The sequence below is a fragment of the Chiloscyllium punctatum genome, chromosome 4, assembly GCF_047496795.1.
Source record: "Chiloscyllium punctatum isolate Juve2018m chromosome 4, sChiPun1.3, whole genome shotgun sequence".
Classification (NCBI taxonomy): Eukaryota; Metazoa; Chordata; class Chondrichthyes; order Orectolobiformes; family Hemiscylliidae; genus Chiloscyllium; species Chiloscyllium punctatum.
In genome coordinates this window covers 7,741,249-7,758,287 of record NC_092742.1, presented here as the reverse complement: position 1 = coordinate 7,758,287, position 17,039 = coordinate 7,741,249, and the positions used below count along the sequence as shown (strand labels likewise).

The following is a 17,039-nucleotide window of genomic DNA, read 5'->3' as shown; positions in this document are numbered from 1 at the left end:
CACTCACTCACCCCCCCCACCCCACTCACTCACTCACCCCCCCCCACCCCACTCACTCACTCACCCCCCCACCCCACTCACTCACTCACCCCCCCCACCCCACTCACTCACTCACCCCCCCCACCCCACCCACTCACTCACACCCCCCACCCCACCCACTCACTCACTCCCCCACCCCCACCCACTCAGCCCCCCACCCCACTCACTTACTCACCCCCCCACCCCACTCACTTACACATCCCCCACCCCACTCACTTACACATCCCCCACCCCACTCACTTACACACACCTCGATGCACCATCCTGAGTTTTGTCAGCACACCATTCCCCCCCCACCCCAAAATCCCATCTGCACCCACTCCCCCCACTAATTCAGGATTGACCCCCAACCCAAATCATCAATAGTGATGTCCCACTCCCCATAAACATCAGCTCCCACGTCCGGGGACTGGCCCACCCCCCACAATAACCATCACTTCCCCACCCACCCACACCCCCCCCACACCTCGCCAAGATTTAGACACTGTCCCTCCACGTCCCCATCCCCGTAATATTCCTCAAAGTCTGCGTCACTGAAATAACACGGACTCCCTCTCCAAGTAACTGGCTTCCAACCCCACAAACACAAATGTAACTTTCCCACCACCCCTGTCCCAACACCCAACCCCAACCCAATAAACCCCGTGGCAGCAAAACACATCCCATGGACAGTGTTCTCTGTTAGGGACTAGATTGGGGAGGGGGGGGTTAATGTTCGCTGTTAGGGACTAGATTGGGGAGGGGGTTAATTTAGGACCATTTAGGACAGAGATGGGGAGAAACTTCTTCACCCAGAGAGTGGTGGCTGTGTGGAATGCTCTGCCCCAGAGGGCAGTGGAGGCCCAGTCTCTGGATTCATTTAAGAAAGAGTTGGATAGAGCTCTCAAAGATAGTGGAATCAAGGGTTATGGAGATAAGGCAGGAACAGGATACTGATTAGGAATGATCAGCCATGATCATATTGAATGGTGGTGCAGACTGGAAGGGCAGAATGGTCTACTCCTGCACCTATTGTCTAATGTTCTCTGTTAGGAATAGATTGGGATGGCGTTAATGTTCTCTGTTATGGAATAGTTTGGGGAGGGGGTTAATGTTCTGTTTGGGACTAGATGGGGGTGTTAATGCTTTAGTGGGGGTGGGGGTGGGGGCTGGGGGGAGAAGTGAGTGAAATCAGTGCCTGGACACGCTCCACGAGCCAGTTACTGTGAACCTGAGGGCGGGTTTTTTGTGAAACACCTGATAAAGGCGCCAGGCAACTGCAGTTTGGGCGTCTTTGCCAGGAACTTTGCCCCGTCACCCATCATCGCCACCCCTTTCGGGGCTCTGACCATGACAAGATGGGTCGGGGGGGGGAAACGTTTCCAAAATAAAACAAACAACAAGTAGCAAGATGACCGGCTTTACATCACACAGGAATATTAGATATTTATAAACAAAATCTGAAACACATGGGGGGGGGGGAGAAAATCAAAACACAGCCGCTTATAATAAAAACGGGCAGAATGTCAGCCTGGTGATTCACCAGGGGGAGAAAGTGAGGACTGCAGATGCTGGAGATCAGAGCTGATTCACCAGGGGGGTAAGCTTGTAATTTTAAAATCCCCGTTGGGTGGGAGGGAGCTAATTCCGCATTCCCTGCTCCTCTCCCCCCGCAGTGCAAGGTTACTGGAAGGTTTTTTAGGATCAATAACATGCAATTCAGCCTACAGACAGACAGACAGACAGAGAGAGAGAGAGAGAGACACACACACAGACACAGAGAGAGAGAGGGAGAGGGAGAGACACAGACACAGACAGACAGAGAGAGAGAGAGAGAGACAGCTGTGTTGGTGGGTAATTGTTTGAAGTAGGTGCTTTTAATGTATTTTATTTTGTTGGGATTGAGAAAGGAGTTCCCTGTTTTTAAGAAATATAAGAGGGGGGATTATTCACCCCCAATGAGTGCGTTTTATTTTTGAGGGGTCAGTTTAAATTCTTTTCCCCCACCCCCGATCAGCAATTCGTGAAATGGATCTCTCTCGCCCAATGCAACATTTAAAAGTCCCTTAGAGAAAACCAGAAATCGCCTGGTCAGGATTGGGGAGAGAAATGAGAAGGTCGGCTGGAGTGGAACAAAGTCACTTACCGGCCAGGCAAATAGGAAGGGGATAACAATGCTCCCTGCTGTGTTTTTATCCGGGAGGGAGAAGGTGTTTTTGCCCAGGACAGGGGTTGATCCACTGCCGAAAGTGCAGACTCCTGTGGTGGTAATGCGGGCTTGGTACTCCTTCAGGCAGAGTCTAAAATAGGTATCACACTGGTCCCGAGTGCATTTTCGATCCAGAGGATTCCGAGGTCCGTCACAACAATCCCCATTCTCCAACTCGCCGTTAACGTTCTGCACCGAGTTAAACCTGATCTGGAAATAGCCCGTTGCAAAAGACGCCTGAAAATAAAAACACAAACAGAAAATAAATCTAAATGCAAAGAGAAGAAGAGAAGCAAAACATTGAAGAAAGACAGTGATGCACACCCCGGAGAGAGAGAGAGAGAGAGAAGCTGGAAGGGGTTGGAAGAGAGAGAGAGAGAGAGAGAAAAAATGAAAATATAAATCAGAAATGCAATGCCTAATGTGGATTATTTTATTGCATACCTGAATGCAAAAAGTTGACAGCACCGCACCTACAACCATAAGGTGATAGATCCCTTTAAAATCCAGCATGCCTTCGCTCTTCTTGTTGCTCGCTTTTTCAATAAATCTTCCACCAGCAACTGTAGGATTCACACTGGCTGTTCTTTTCCTTCCTTTTGCAGTGCAACGACTCCAAAGGACTAAGGTTATATTTGTGTGGTCTACTTTTCCTGCCTTTTCCCCTTACCTATAATGGGGTTTCTTTTGATATAGTAAAAGGCAAAATGAGTGTGTATGTGTGTAGGGCTGTCTTGGTGTAAGTGCTGGCTGTGTCTGAGAAAGGGGTGGGATATGGGTGGGTGCAGAATATCAGAAGCAATAGGACTGACTGAGTCTCTCCCTCTCTCTCTCTCTCTCTTTCAGCTCCTGGGAGAGGGCACAGCTCTTGTTGCACTGACTGAGGGAAATATCATTGGAGTCTTTGACTGAGGGGGCGAGGCAGCTGCTTTTAGGGCATTAAAGTGGGTTTAAAGAGGGGATTGAGGGGGGAATTAAAGTGGGTTTAAAGAAGGGATTGGGGGAATTAAAGTGGGTTTAAAGAGGGGATTGAGGGGGGAATTAAAGTGGGTTTAAAGAAGGGATTGGGGGAATTAAAGTGGGTTTAAAGAGGGGATTGAGGGGGGAATTAAAGTGGGTTTAAAGAGGGGATTGAGGGGGGAATTAAAGTGGGTTTAAAGAGGGGATGGGGGAATTAAAGTGGGTTTAAAGAAGGGATTGGGGGAAATTAAAATGGGTTTAAAGAGGGGATTGAGGGGGGGAATTAAAGGGGATTTAAAGAGGGGATTGAGGGGGAATTCAAGAGGGGATTGAGGGGGGCATTAAAGTGGGTTTAAAGAGGGGATTGAGGGGGAATTAAAGTGGGTTTAAAGAGGGGATTGGGGGGAATCTCTCACACGGGGGTGTCTGAAGGGTCAGGGTGGGCAATGGGAGATGGGGGGTGTCTGGAGGTCTCTGAGGGAGTGTGTCTGGGGGTCTCTGAGGGTGGTGTCGGGGGGAGGGTGTCCCTGAGGTAGGGGGTCCGGGTGGACAATGAGAGATGAGGGTCTCTGAGGGAATCACTGAGGGGGGTGTCTGGGGGTCTCTGAGGAAGTGTGTCGGGGGGAGGGGTTCTCTGAGGGAGTGTGTCTGGGGGTCTCTGAGGGGGGTGGCGGGAGGGGTTCTCTGAGGGAGTGTGTCTGGGGGTCTCTGAGGGAGGGTGTCTCGGGGGGGTCTCTGAGGGAGTGTGTCTGGGGGTCTCTGAGGGGGGTGGCGGGAGGGGTTCTCTGAGGGAGTGTGTCTGGGGGTCTCTGAGGGAGGGTGTCTCGGGGGGGTCTCTGAGGGAGTGTGTCTGGGGGGTCTCTGAGGGGGGTGTCTGGGGGAGGGGTTCTCTGAGGGAGTGTGTTTGGGGGTCTCTGTGGGGGTGGCGGGAGGGGTTCTCTGAGGGAGTGTGTCTGGGGGTCTCTGAGGGAGGGTGTCTCGGGAGGGTCTCTGAGGGAGTGTGTCTGGGGGGTGTCTGGGGGAGGGGTTCTCTGAGGGAGTGTGTCTGGGGGGTCTCTGAGGGAGTGTCTCTCAGGGAGTGTGTCTGGGGGGTCTCTCAGGGAGTGTGTCTGGGGGTCTCTGAGGGGGGTGTCCGGGAGGGGGTCTCTGAGGGAGTGTGTCTGGGGGAGGGGGTCTCTGAGGGAGTGTGTCTGGGGGAGGGGGTCTCTGAGGGAGTGTGTCTGGGGAGGGGGTCTCTGAGGGAGTGTGTCTGGGGAGGGGATTCTCTGAGGGAGTGTCTCTGAGGGAGAGTGTCTGGGGGTCTCTGAGGGGGGGTGTCCGGGAGGGGGTCTCTGAGGGAGTGTGTCTGGGGAGGGGGTCTCTGAGGGAGTGTGTCTGGGGAGGGGGTTCTCTGAGGGAGTGTGTCTGGGGGTCTCTGAAGGGGGGTGTCCGGGAGGGGGTCTCTGAGGGAGTGTGTCTGGGGGAGGGGGTCTCTGAGGGAGTGTGTCTGGGGAGGGGGTTCTCTGAGGGAGTGTCTCTGAGGGAGTGTGTCTGGGGGTCTCTGAGGGAGTGTGTCTGGGGAGGGGGTTCTCTGAGGGAGTGTCTCTGAGGGAGTGTGTCTGGGGGTCTCTGAAGGGGGGTGTCCGGGAGGGGGTCTCTGAGGGAGTGTGTCTGGGGGAGGGGGTCTCTGAGGGAGTGTGTCTGGGGGTCTCTGAAGGGGGGTGTCCGGGAGGGGGTCTCTGAGGGAGTGTGTCTGGGGGAGGGGGTCTCTCAGGGGGGTGTCCGGGAGGGGGTCCCTGAGGGAGTGTGTCTGGGGGAGGGGGTCTCTGAGGGAGTGTGTCTGGGGAGGGGGTCTCTGAGGGAGTGTGTCTGGGGGTCTCTCAGGGGGGTGTCCGGGAGGGGGTCCCTGAGGGAGTGTGTCTGGGGGTCTCTCAGGGGGGTGTCCGGGAGGGGGTCTCTGAGGGAGTGTGTCTGGGGGTCTCTGAGGGAGTGTGTCTGGGGGTCTCTCAGGGGGGTGTCCGGGAGGGGGTCTCTGAGGGAGTGTGTCTGGGGGTCTCTCAGGGGGGTGTCCGGGAGGGGGTCTCTGAGGGAGTGTGTCTGGGGGTCTCTGAGGGAGTGTGTCTGGGGGTCTCTCAGGGGGGTGTCCGGGAGGGGGTCTCTGAGGGAGTGTGTCTGGGGGTCTCTCAGGGGGGTGTCCGGGAGGGGGTCTCTGAGGGAGTGTGTCTGGGGGTCTCTGAGGGAGTGTGTCTGGGGGTCTCTGGGGGTCTCTCAGGGGGGTGTCCGGGAGGGGGCGATCTGACTCCGCGCCACCAGCCCACCCCCTGCTGCCTGCAAAAGCCAATCGGTGACCGGCTCGAGGCCATCCAATGGGAGAGGCGCTCCTCCGACCAGGTCAGCCAATCAGCGTCCTCGAACCGCACCTCTCCACCAATCAGAAGCTGGTGTCCTGCGCGTGCGCACTTTTGCAGTGTGAGCCTGGGATGTGTTCAAAGGCAGAGGCAATGGGTGCTGTTTGGGCAGAGTCTCTGATTGGAGCCCTCTGCTTCCAGCAGCTTTTAAAGTTTGTAAACAGGACTCAGACTTAAAAATGACACTACACCAGGTTATAAAGTTAAAAATCACATTGCGCCAGGTTATAAAGTTAAAAATGACACTACACCAGGTTATAAAGTTAAAAATCACACTGCCCCAGGTTATAAAGTTTAAAATGACACTACACCAGGTTATAAAGTTAAAAATCACACTGCCCCAGGTTATAAAGTTTAAAATGACACTACACCAGGTTATAAAGTTAAAAATCACACTGCGCCAGGTTATAAAGTTAAAAATGACACTACACCAGGTTATAAAGTTAAAAATCACACTGCCCCAGGTTATAAAGTTTAAAATGACACTACACCAGGTTATAAAGTTAAAATTCACATTGCACCAGGTTATAATCCAACAGGTTTATTTGGAAGCACTAGCTTTCAGAGCACTGCTCCTTCATCAGGTGGTTGTGTGAATCAGATGATGCATCCAAATAAACCTGTTGGATTATAATCTGGTGGCATGTGACTTCAGATTTTGGAATGGCTGGGTAAAACTCCCAGAAACTCCCTCTGTAACATCATTGCAGCAATTCAAGGAGGCAGTTCACCACCATCACCTCACAGGTAATCAGGGATAAACAATAAACGCTGGCCCAGCCAGCAGTGTCCACATCCCCTTAACAAATTTTTTTTTAATACCACGATCATTATATTCCTGATATTGATAATCACATCACAATCTCCCTCTTCAATGAAATTAGAGATTATTTTTTAAGAAGTTATTCAAAGGATATGGCCGTAGCTGACAGAGCCAGCATTTATTGCTCATCCCCCTAATTACTCGTGAGAAGGCAGTGGCTGCTTTCTTGAACTGCTGCAGTCCGTTTGGCAGCAGTTAAGAGTCACGGGCAGACATCACTGGGCAAGAAGAGCGCATTTCTTTCCCTTGAGGACATTGGGGTGAACCAGATGGGGTTTTCACAGTTTGTAGAAGAAGGTAATTCAGCCTATCATGTCAGTACCATTTTTAAAATATTAATCATGGTACAAGGGCATCACTGGCCAGGCCATCATTTATTGCCCATCCCTAATTACCCAGAGGGCAGTTAAGAGTCACCCACACTGCTGTTTGTCTGGAGTCACATGTAGGCCTGACCAGGTAAAGATGGCAGTCTCCTTCCCTAAAGGGAACAGTGAGCCAACAATCTGGCAAGTGCTTCACAGTCATCATTAGATTATTAATTTCAGACTTTTTTAATTCAAAGGGGCGGCACGGTGGCCCAGTGGTTAGCACTGCTGCCTCACAGCACCCGGGACCCGGGTTCGATTCCAGCCTCAAGCGACTGTTTGTGTGAAGTTTGCATATACTCCCCGTGTCTGTGTGGGTTTCCTCCGGGTGCTCCGGTTTCCACCCACAGTCCAAAGATGTGCAGGTCAGGTGAATTGACTGTGCTAAATTGCCCTTGGTGTTAGGTGCATTTGTCAGGGGTAGGTTACTCTTCGTTGGGTTGGTGTGGACTTGTTGGGCTGAAGGGCCTATTTGCATTCTGTAGGGAATCTAATCTAATCAAATTCCACCATCTGCTGGGGTGGGATTCAAACCCAGGTCCCCAGAACATTACCTGGGTCTCTGGATTAACAGCTGAAAATGTGTTGCTGGAAAAGCGCAGCAGGTCAGGCAGCATCCGAGGAGCAGGAGAATCGACGTTTCAGACATGAGCCCTTCTTCAGGAATACAGGATTCCTGAAGAAGGGCTCATGCCCGAAACGTCGATTCTCCTGCTCCTCGGATGCTGCCTGACCTGCTGTGCTTTTCCAGCAACACATTTTCAGCTCATATCCCTCTATTCCCTCCCTATTCCTGTAACCATCCAGACGCCTCTTCAATGTCACCAACATGCCTGTTTCCACCACCTTTACTGGCAGTGCGTTCCAGGCTCCTACTGCTCTCTGAGTGAAATACTTCCCTCGCACATCTCCCTTACAGTTTCCCTCCCTCACCTTGAATGTGTGCCCCCTTGTAATTGAAACGTCAACCCTGGGGAAAGGCCTCTGACTATCCACCCTGTCTATGCCTGTCATAATTGTGTAGACCTCTATCAGGTCTCCTCTCAGCTGCTGTCTTTCCAGTGAAAACAATCCTAGGCTTTTTAACCTTCCCCCATAGCCAGTGCTTTCGCGACTAGGCTACATCCTGGGAAGCCTTGTCTGCACTCTGTCTCTAAAGTTTTCGCATCCTTCTGGTAGTGTGGTGATCAAAACTGCACACAATATCATGCCTTATCTTCAAATGATATTCTGAAGATATTCTCTTCTTTATTTTTTCATGTGATGTGGGCATCACGGGCAAGACCAGCATTTGTTGCCCTTTCATGGTTGCCCTCGAACTGAGTGGCTTGCCAGGCTATGTCAGAGTCCAACATATTTAAGAGTGAACCTTGGCATCTCAAGGGTTTGAGGTCAGATGTTAGCCAGGTAACGCTAGTGGTTTGCTTTCTCTATGGGCAGCAATAGGCTAATGCTGGAAATGGGGAATCTACCTAACGAGAAGGTTGAGCCCATACTTGTTGGTTTTTAAAAGAATGAGTGATAACCTGATCAGTCACGATCAAATGGTGGGCTGAATGGTCTAATTATAGAATTCTACAGCACGGAGACAGGCCCAAACTGGTCCATGCCGACCAAAATGTCTCCTATATCTTATGGTCTTATAATAATCAAGAATCTATTCACCTCTTGCCTTAAACATCTTTCAAGAGTCTGCAACCACTGCTTTTTGAGGAAGAGAATTCCAAACATTCATAACTCTCTGAGAGAAAAAATTATTCCCCAACCCTGTGACCCTTTTTTATAAACTTCCCAACAATATGTGGGCGGCACGGTGGCACAGTGGTTAGCACTGCTGCCTCACGGCGCCAGAGACCCGGGTTCAATTCCTGACTCAGGCGACGGTCTGTGTGGAGTTTGCACGTTCTCCCCGTGTCTGCGTGGGTTTCCTCCGGGTGCTCCAGTTTCCTCCCACAGTCCAAAGATGTGCAAGTCAGGTGAATTGGCCATGTTAAATTGCCTGTAGTGTTAGGTAAGGGGTAGATGTAGGGGTATGGGTGGGTTGCACTTCGGCGGGGCGGTGTGGACTTGTTGGGCCGAAGGGCCTGTTTCCACACTGTAAGTAATCTAATCTAATCTAATATCAATGTGATGATTAAAATTGCTCATATCCAACACTGTCATCTGACTTGACTTCATCGCCATCTCAGTTCGTCTGCTGCTGAAATCTTCAGGTATGCCGTCACTACCCCTTGATGACAATTCGAATGCACTGTTGTCTGGAATCCCACATCTATCCCCCATCAACTTGGGGTCCTCCGAAGTTCTGCTACCCAGGCCCTTGTCTCATTGACCTTCGCTCACCAGCTTTCACTTAAATAACATCTTGTTTCCGGAAGTCTAATCCTTGTTTCCAAATTGCTCCATGATTTTGTCCCTCCCCATCCCTGAAACCGCCCCCATCCCCACGATCCTTTGTGACCTCTGACCTCTTGTGAATCCCTAATTTTACTGCCTGTGGTAAGTGTGCCTAAACTGTGCTCTGAAATTCCTGGCCTCGATCTCCCTGTCACTTGATTTTACTCTCTCTCTTCCTTAAACCTACACAGAATATGCAACAAAAAAAAATCCTTTGGGTCCTGGAAAAATGAAAACCCTTATTTACCGGGATAGCGGTACTGGCCCCCTCCAAACCCAGCAACTAGACTAATCACAGAGGATGCTGTCAGTCTTTTAAACTGGAGTGCATTATCTAAAGCTTTTTTTGAAGAGCTGGTGCAGTTGCAATGGATCAAATGGCCCTCGTCTGGGCTTTAAGACTCGATAATTCTATTCCATTCGGATTTCTGAATCTCTGCCTGACCAGGGATCCTCTGTGTGACCCATCGGCAGATGTAAGCTGTACCTCAGCAGATTGTCAGTGTCAGTGTGGAGAAAGCAACCCTGAATTATTCATCTTTATACATGAGGCTCTATTGCACAGGATATAATCTTCATTACCCTGATAGATTACGTCTGTTATCAAACAGAATGTCACTGGCCTTTCAAAAGGACTTAAAGTGATTACCTTCAGAATCGCAATGTTATGGAGGGAAGGGGGATGGGGGCGGGTGGTCAAGCTCCAGTCCAGAGAGCAGAGCATGAAGTTGATGATGACACAATTGCAGTGCCAAGGGAGGGCTGAAGGGTCAGAGGTGTTCTCACCCCTCATCCTGTCTGTCCCCTCGGCTGGTGACTCTTCGAGATTTCAGCGACATTCCGCCCACAGTCAACAACATAACAGCAACTGACTGGCTGGTCACTTGTCACATGACAGTTTACACAGAAACTAAGAGGAGGAGTAGGCCATTCAGCCCCTCGAGTCTCTTCTGCTGTTGAACATGCTCACGACTGATTCTCTGTCTCAATGCTGTATTCCCACTTTCTCCCCAAACCCTTCGATGCCTGTAAAATCTAAAAAAAAGTCTATCTCTTTCTTGAACAAACATCCTTAGGAGAAAGTGAGGACTGCAGATGCTGGACTGTCAGAGTTGAAAAGTGTGGTGCTGGAAAAGCGCAGCAGGTCAGGCAGTATCTGAGGAGCCAGCGAGTTAATGTTTCGGACATCCTGATGAAGGGCTTTTGCCCGAGACATCGATTTTCCTGCTCCTCGGATGCTGCCTGACCTGCTGTGCTTTTCCAGCACCACTCTAATCTAGACTCTGATTTCCAGAATCTGCAGTACCCACTTTTGCCTGGAGTCACATGTAGGCCAGACCAGGTATGGACAGCAGATTTCCCTCCCTGAAGAACATTAGTGAACCAGATGGTTTTTTTGTGACAGTGGTCACCATTAGAGTGACTTTTTATTCCAGATATTTTATTGAATTTGAATTTCACCATCTGTCAGGATGGGATTTGAACCCATGACCCAGAACATTATTCTTGAATTCTGCATTACTGGTCCAGTCTCATAGAACGTAGAACATAGAGCAGTAAATCACTTCAGCCCTCGATGTTGTGTCAGTCCTTTATCCTAGTCATTGCTGTGATGTCATCATCTCCTCAGCACCACCTCATATGTGCGTATACATTGCTATAGACAAGCTCAGTAGTCCATATATGTCTTATTGTATAGGGACATGGTACCATATAGATATGTAGGTACCTTACTCATCAAGGTTTACAAAGAAGGATTTTCAGACTGTCAGGTCAATACTGGTCAAAACTAGCCACCTTGTGAATATTTAAACTTTATGATGACGTTTAATATATGAGGTAGAGGCAAGTTATAAATACCATTAAGCATAATTTGGAAAACTTTTTAATGTTAACACTAGCTTTCTGACTTCAGTTCTGTCCTTCCACACAGTTCACCTTTTCTTCTGTGGTGCCCATTCTCAGTCAGTTTTAGCATCTGAAACAAAATGAAAATAACTTTAAAGCAACATTAACAGCACAATCTTTACAATTTGTGCTTTTGAGCCAATTGTGCTTTGCTCCTATCAAGTTAAGGTTATTAAAGTTTGAAAGTGCCCTGGGTCTTAACAAAAACAGACACTGAGTCATTTGTGATTCAGCATTAAGTGTACGTCACTGTCCATTACCAACCAAACCATTACTCCTGGTGACGTCATCAAGACTTTCCAGATAAAATATTATCAGTATAGATCATCCAGACTGGCTAGGATTGTCAAGATTACAGAAAGTAAACACTGTGGCTAGAGCCAGTGGGATTTTAAAAGTTATTGAGTCATAGAGTCCTACAGCTCAGAAACAGACCCTTCGGTCCAACCAGTCCATGCTGCCCATAATCCCAAACTAAACTAGTCCCTAACCAAAAGAGAAAATGCTGGAAAATCTCAGCAGGTCTGGCAGCATCTGTAAGGAAAGAACAGAGCTGACATTTCAAGTCTAACTGACCCTTTGTCAAAGCTAGTCCCACCTGCCTGCACTTGGCCCATTTGCCTCCAAACCTTTCCTGTTCATGTACTTATCCAAATGTCTTTTAAACATTGCAACTGTACTCTCATCCACCATTTCTTCAGGATGTTCACTCCACTCTCTGTGTAAAAGAAAATTATCCTCATGTCTTTTTTTAAATCTTTCTCCTCTCATCTTAAAAGTACATGCCCCAGTCTTGACATTCCCCACCCGTGGGGAAAGACACCTGCCATTTACTTTATTTATGCCCCTCATGATTTTATAAATCTCTATAAGGTCACCCCTCAGCCTCCAACGCTCCAGGGAAAACAGCCCCAGCCTATCCATCCTCTCCGTATAATTCAAGTTATGGAGAGTGAGTAGGAGAGTGTGATCAGACAGAGTGGCTCATGCAGAAACCAACACTGGCGCTGAGCTGATGGGCTGAACAGCCTGATTGCTGGACAATCCCATAAAATGTCATTGGCATTTACTGTCCAACTAACAGATACCAGAGGGGACACAACACCCAGTCCACAGGAATCCAGAGAGGGTCAGGACTGAGTCCCATCAGCTCCAGCTTTGAGACTATGACACTGTTTTAATCCCAAACCATACCCACTGACCTTCAGTAGTGAACACCCCTTCATCAGTGACGATGGTTCAGTATCTTAAAGGGTTGTCCTCTTCTTCATTACCAGGATCACATCATTAATAATCTAAAAAGAAGTCTTAAAATTGTGTTGAACGATTAATGTTCAATTTACGCAACCTCAACATGTCTGAAAGTGTTTTACAGCCAATGAAATATTTGTCAGGAGTTAACATTATGGCGATGGAGGACATAGCAAGCTCACACAAACAGCAATGTGTAAGTGATAACAGAAGAGATGGTGATGTTAGTAAACTGGTGACCCAGGCTAATGCTTTGTGGAACAGATTCAGATCCCACTGCAGGAGGTGGTCACATTTAAATTCATTGAATAAAGATCGAATTTAAAGCCGTTCTCAGTAATTGTGACTCTCACAACTTAATTGCTGGTAACATCTCATCTGGCTCTCTGCTATAAAATGATCCATTCTCTCAAGAAAAATGAAAAAAGCTGCATATTATCGAAATAGTGAGAGACTCGAGAGCTCTAGGATGCAGACGGACCTGAGTAAGGATCACAGAAGGTTAGTGTGCACGTACAGTAAGTAATCAGGAAAGCTCATAGAATAGTATCATTTTTTGCGATGAGAATTAAAAGCAAGAATAGGGAGGTTTTGTTTCATCTATACTGGGCATTGGTGAGACCACATCTGGAGTAATACATACAGTATATATTTCTGAAGAAGAGTCATTAAGGTTTGGTTAGCCCACTGTTGGAATATTACGTGCAATTCTGGTCTCCTTCCTATCGGAAGGATGTTGTGAAACCTGAAAGGGTTCAGAAAAGATTTAAAAGGATGTTGCCAGGGTTGGAGGGTTTGAGCTACAGGGAGAGGCTGAATAGGCTGGAGCTGTTTCCCTGGAGCGTCGGAGGCTGAGGGGTGACCTGATAGAGATTTATAAAATTATGAGGGGCAAGGTCTTTTCCCTGGGATGGGAGAGTTCAGAACTAGAGGGCATAGGTTTAGGGTGAGAGGGGAAAGATATAAAAGAGGCCTAAGGGGCAACTTTTTCACGCAGAGGGTGGTACGTGTATGGAATGAGCTGCCAGAGGAAGTGGTGGAGGCTGGTACAATTATTACATTTAAAAGGCAGCTGGATGGGTACATAGGAAGGGATTGGAAGGATATGGGCCAAATGCTGGCAAATGAGACCTGATTAATTTAGGATATCTGGTTGGCGTGGATGAGGTGAACCAAAAGATCTGTTTCTGTGCTGTGTATTTCTATGTCGCTATGAATGGTGCAGGAGGGGCTGAATGGCCTCACCTGCTTCTATTTTCTATGTTTCTCTCTGGCCTCTCCTGAAAACCTTTTATGTGGTTATGTTGAGTAGAATTCTTTTCCTCTTAAACTAGATTAGTTTAAGATATCTGCTCAGCATGGACAAGCTGGGCTGAGGGGCTGTTTCTGTGCTGTACATGTCTATGACTTCATGACTCTAATAGTATCATTTTTTGCAATGGCAATTGAAAGCAAGAGTAGGGTGGTCATGTTTCAGTTATCCAAACAGTTAGTGAGACCACATCTGGAGTAATATGTACAGTGTATGATTCTGGGGAAGTGTTGTTAAGGACTCGGAACATTAACACTGTCTTTCTCTGTCCACAGATGCTAACACAGCTGCTGAGTTTCTCCAGCATTCTCTGTGTCTGTTCAGATTTTCAGCAACCGCAGTAATTTGCCATTTTAAAAATTATATTACTGTGTGCAGTGTTGGTCATCTTATTTAAGGAAGGGCTAAGGCTGGATCAGTCCAGGGAAGGGTTTAAAAAGCGTGGTGCTGGAAAAGCACAGCCAGTCAGGCAGCATCCAAGGAGCAGGAGAGTCGACGGTTTGGGCATAAGCTCTTCACCAGGAATGGCACGTATGCCCAAAACGTCGACTCTCCGGCTCCTTGGATGCTGCCTGACTGGCTGTGCTTTTCCAGCACCACAACGTTTTGACTCTAATCTCCAGCATCTGTCGTCCTCACTTTCTCTTCAGGGAAGGGTTTACCCACTGAATACCAGAGGAAAGATTGGGTGGGCTGTGTTTGTATCCACTGAGGTGTACAAGAGTGTGAGGTGACTTGATTGAAACAGATAAGATCCCGAGAGGGTCTCAATAGGGATGATGTGGAGAGGATGAGGGAGAATCTCGAACTAGGGGTCTTTGTTTACACATCAGGGGTCAGTCATTTAAAAGAGAGATGAGGAGAATGTTTTTCGCTTGTAAAGTTGAGATTCTTTGGAACTCTGTCCCTAACAAAGAATTGGAAGCAGGGTCTTGCAATATTTCAAAAGCAGAACTGGATTCAGCAAAGGGGTAAGAGATTATTGGGAAAGGCAGGAATGTGGGTTTGAGGTTACAGTCAGATGAACCATGAAGTTGTTAAATGGTGGAATATACACAAGAGTCGGAATGGTTTACTCCTGCTCCTAATTTTTGTGCAAAGTCCTTCAGGGAAGGAAAACTGCTGAGGTTTGTGATGCAAAGTGGTTGACTTTTAAATGTCTTTGAAATGGCCGAGCAAGCCCCTCAGTTCAGGGCAGCTCGGAAATGAGCGACAAATGCTGAGCTTACCAATGAAAGCACCTCAAATAATCAAACAAAAATAAAATCACACAGATCCAAGTGTGGTTTGAGAGGTAAATATTGACCAGGGAGAACCTTCATGACCACTGATGGAATCCACTGAAGACAGAGAGTGGCTCAGTGGTCAGCACTGCTGCCTCACTGAACCAGGGTCCCAGGTTCGATTCCAGCCTTGGGTGACTGTCTGTGTGGAGTTTGCACATTCTCCCCGTGTCTGCGTGGGGATGCTCCGGTTTCCTCCCACAGTCCAAAGATGTGCGGGTTAGGTGAATCGGCCATGCTAAATTGCCTGTTGTGTTCGTCAGAGGGAAATGGGTCTGTGTGGGTTACTCTTCGGAGGGTCAGTGTGGACTGGTTGGGCCAAAGGGCCTGTTTCCGCGCTGTAAGGAATGTAATCTATCTAAAGAAGCTGGGATGTGTGTTTTTTTACATTTTATCTGAGAATTTTTTTACATTTTATCTGGTATCAGGAAGGAAAACTCTCTGCTGGTTGGAGTCATACCTGTCATATAGGAAGATGATTGTGATTGTTGGAGGTTAGTCATCTCAGCTCCAGGACATCCCTGCAGGAGTCCCTCAGGGTAGTGTCCAAGACCAAACCATCTTCAGCTGCTTCGTCAATGACCTTCCCTCCATCATACTGTGATGATTGCACAGTGTTCAGCACTATTCACGACTCCTCAGATACTGAAGCAGTCCGTGTTCAAATGCAACAAGATTTGGACAATATCCAGGTTTGTACTCATGAGTGGTACTTGATCTCCACAAATGTCAGGCAATGACAATCTCCAATAAGAACCACCACCCCTTGGACATGCAAAGGTATTACCATCACTGAATCCCTCACTATCAACATCCTGGGGGTTTCCATTGACTAGAATCGCAACTGGACTCACCACATAAACACCGTGCCTACAAGAGCAGGCCAGAGGCTGGAATACTGCGGTGAGTAACCCCCCTCCGGACTCCCCAAAGCCTGTCCACCATCTACAAGGCACAAGTCAGGAGGGTGATGGAATCCTCCCCACTTGCCCTGGATGGGGGCAGCTCCAACAACACTCAAGGAGCTTTACACTGTCCAGGACAAAGCAGCCACTTGATTGGCCCCACATCCACAAACACCCACTCCCTCCCCCACCGACGCTCAGTAACAGCAGTGTGTACCATCTACAAGATGCACTGCATAAACTTACCAAAGACCCTCAGGCAGCACCTTCCAAACCCACCACCACTTCCATCTAAAAGGACAAGGGCAGCAGATACATGGGAACACCATCCCCTGCAAGTTCCCCTCCGTGACCCTCACCATCCTGACTTGGAAATATATCGCCGTTCCTTCACTGTCACTGGGTCAGAATCCTGGAATTCCCTCCCTCGGGGCATTGTGGGTCAACCTACAGCACATGGACTGCAGCGGGTCAAGAAGGCAGCTCACCCCCCCACCTTCACAAGGGGCAACTAGGGACGGGCAATAAATGCTGGATTTTACCTGCAACATGCTCTTAGCAAATAATAAGAAACCCTTCAGATGGGTATGGATAAACCATCTGCTCTTTCATGTGGGAATGAAATACTGCATAGCCAGTCCTGGAAGCGCAGGGGAGTGCTGCCTGAGCAATATTTAATTGTCCACTAACAGGTTCCCTTGTCATTGTTATGTTGCTGTTTGTGTGAGCTGACTCTTTGCAGATTGGCTGCTGAGCTTGCTACAGTGCAGCAATGACATCACTTCAAAGCCACTTTATTGATTGCAAAGTTGTGAATCGTCACTATACAAATGCAATTGGTTTTTCATACTCTTTCTAAATAACACCTGCCAATTTAGCGGTGATTATTAATTTAATGTTTAGTCCAGGCAGCGATGTGATATGAGCTCAAACTAAAACGGTATGTGTTGAACTCTTCACAAATGAAAAACAAGGTAAACATTTCGAAGCTACTTGGATGCTGCCTGAACTGCTGTGCTCTTCCAGCACCACTAATCCACAAATGAAAAACAGTACACTCATGAGAGGACAGGCTGCTCTGGGCCTGTATGTGACTCCAGTCACTCTCAAATCATGGGCACGGTGGCTCAGTGCTTAGTCCTGCTACCTCTCAGCACCAGGGACCTGGGTTCGATTCCAGCCTCGGGCGACTGTCTGTGTAGAGTTTGCACATTCTCC

At 48.4% G+C, this 17,039-nt stretch overlaps 1 protein-coding gene across 2 annotated transcripts in view; it reads right to left on the bottom strand.

Annotated features, from left to right (window-relative positions):
- jag2b (jagged canonical Notch ligand 2b) overlaps positions 1 to 3,105 on the bottom strand; it is a 231,095-nt gene extending 227,990 nt beyond the window's left edge. For both annotated transcript variants that reach the window (XM_072568028.1, XM_072568029.1), the window contains exons 1-2: positions 2,672 to 3,105; positions 2,165 to 2,464 (exon numbers count right to left, since the gene is read on the bottom strand). In XM_072568028.1, the coding sequence (XP_072424129.1) occupies positions 2,165 to 2,464; positions 2,672 to 2,740 (369 nt within the window). In that variant the 5' untranslated portion in view covers positions 2,741 to 3,105. The remainder of the gene's footprint in view (positions 1 to 2,164; positions 2,465 to 2,671) is intronic.
- Positions 3,106 to 17,039: the final 13,934 nt, after the last annotated feature.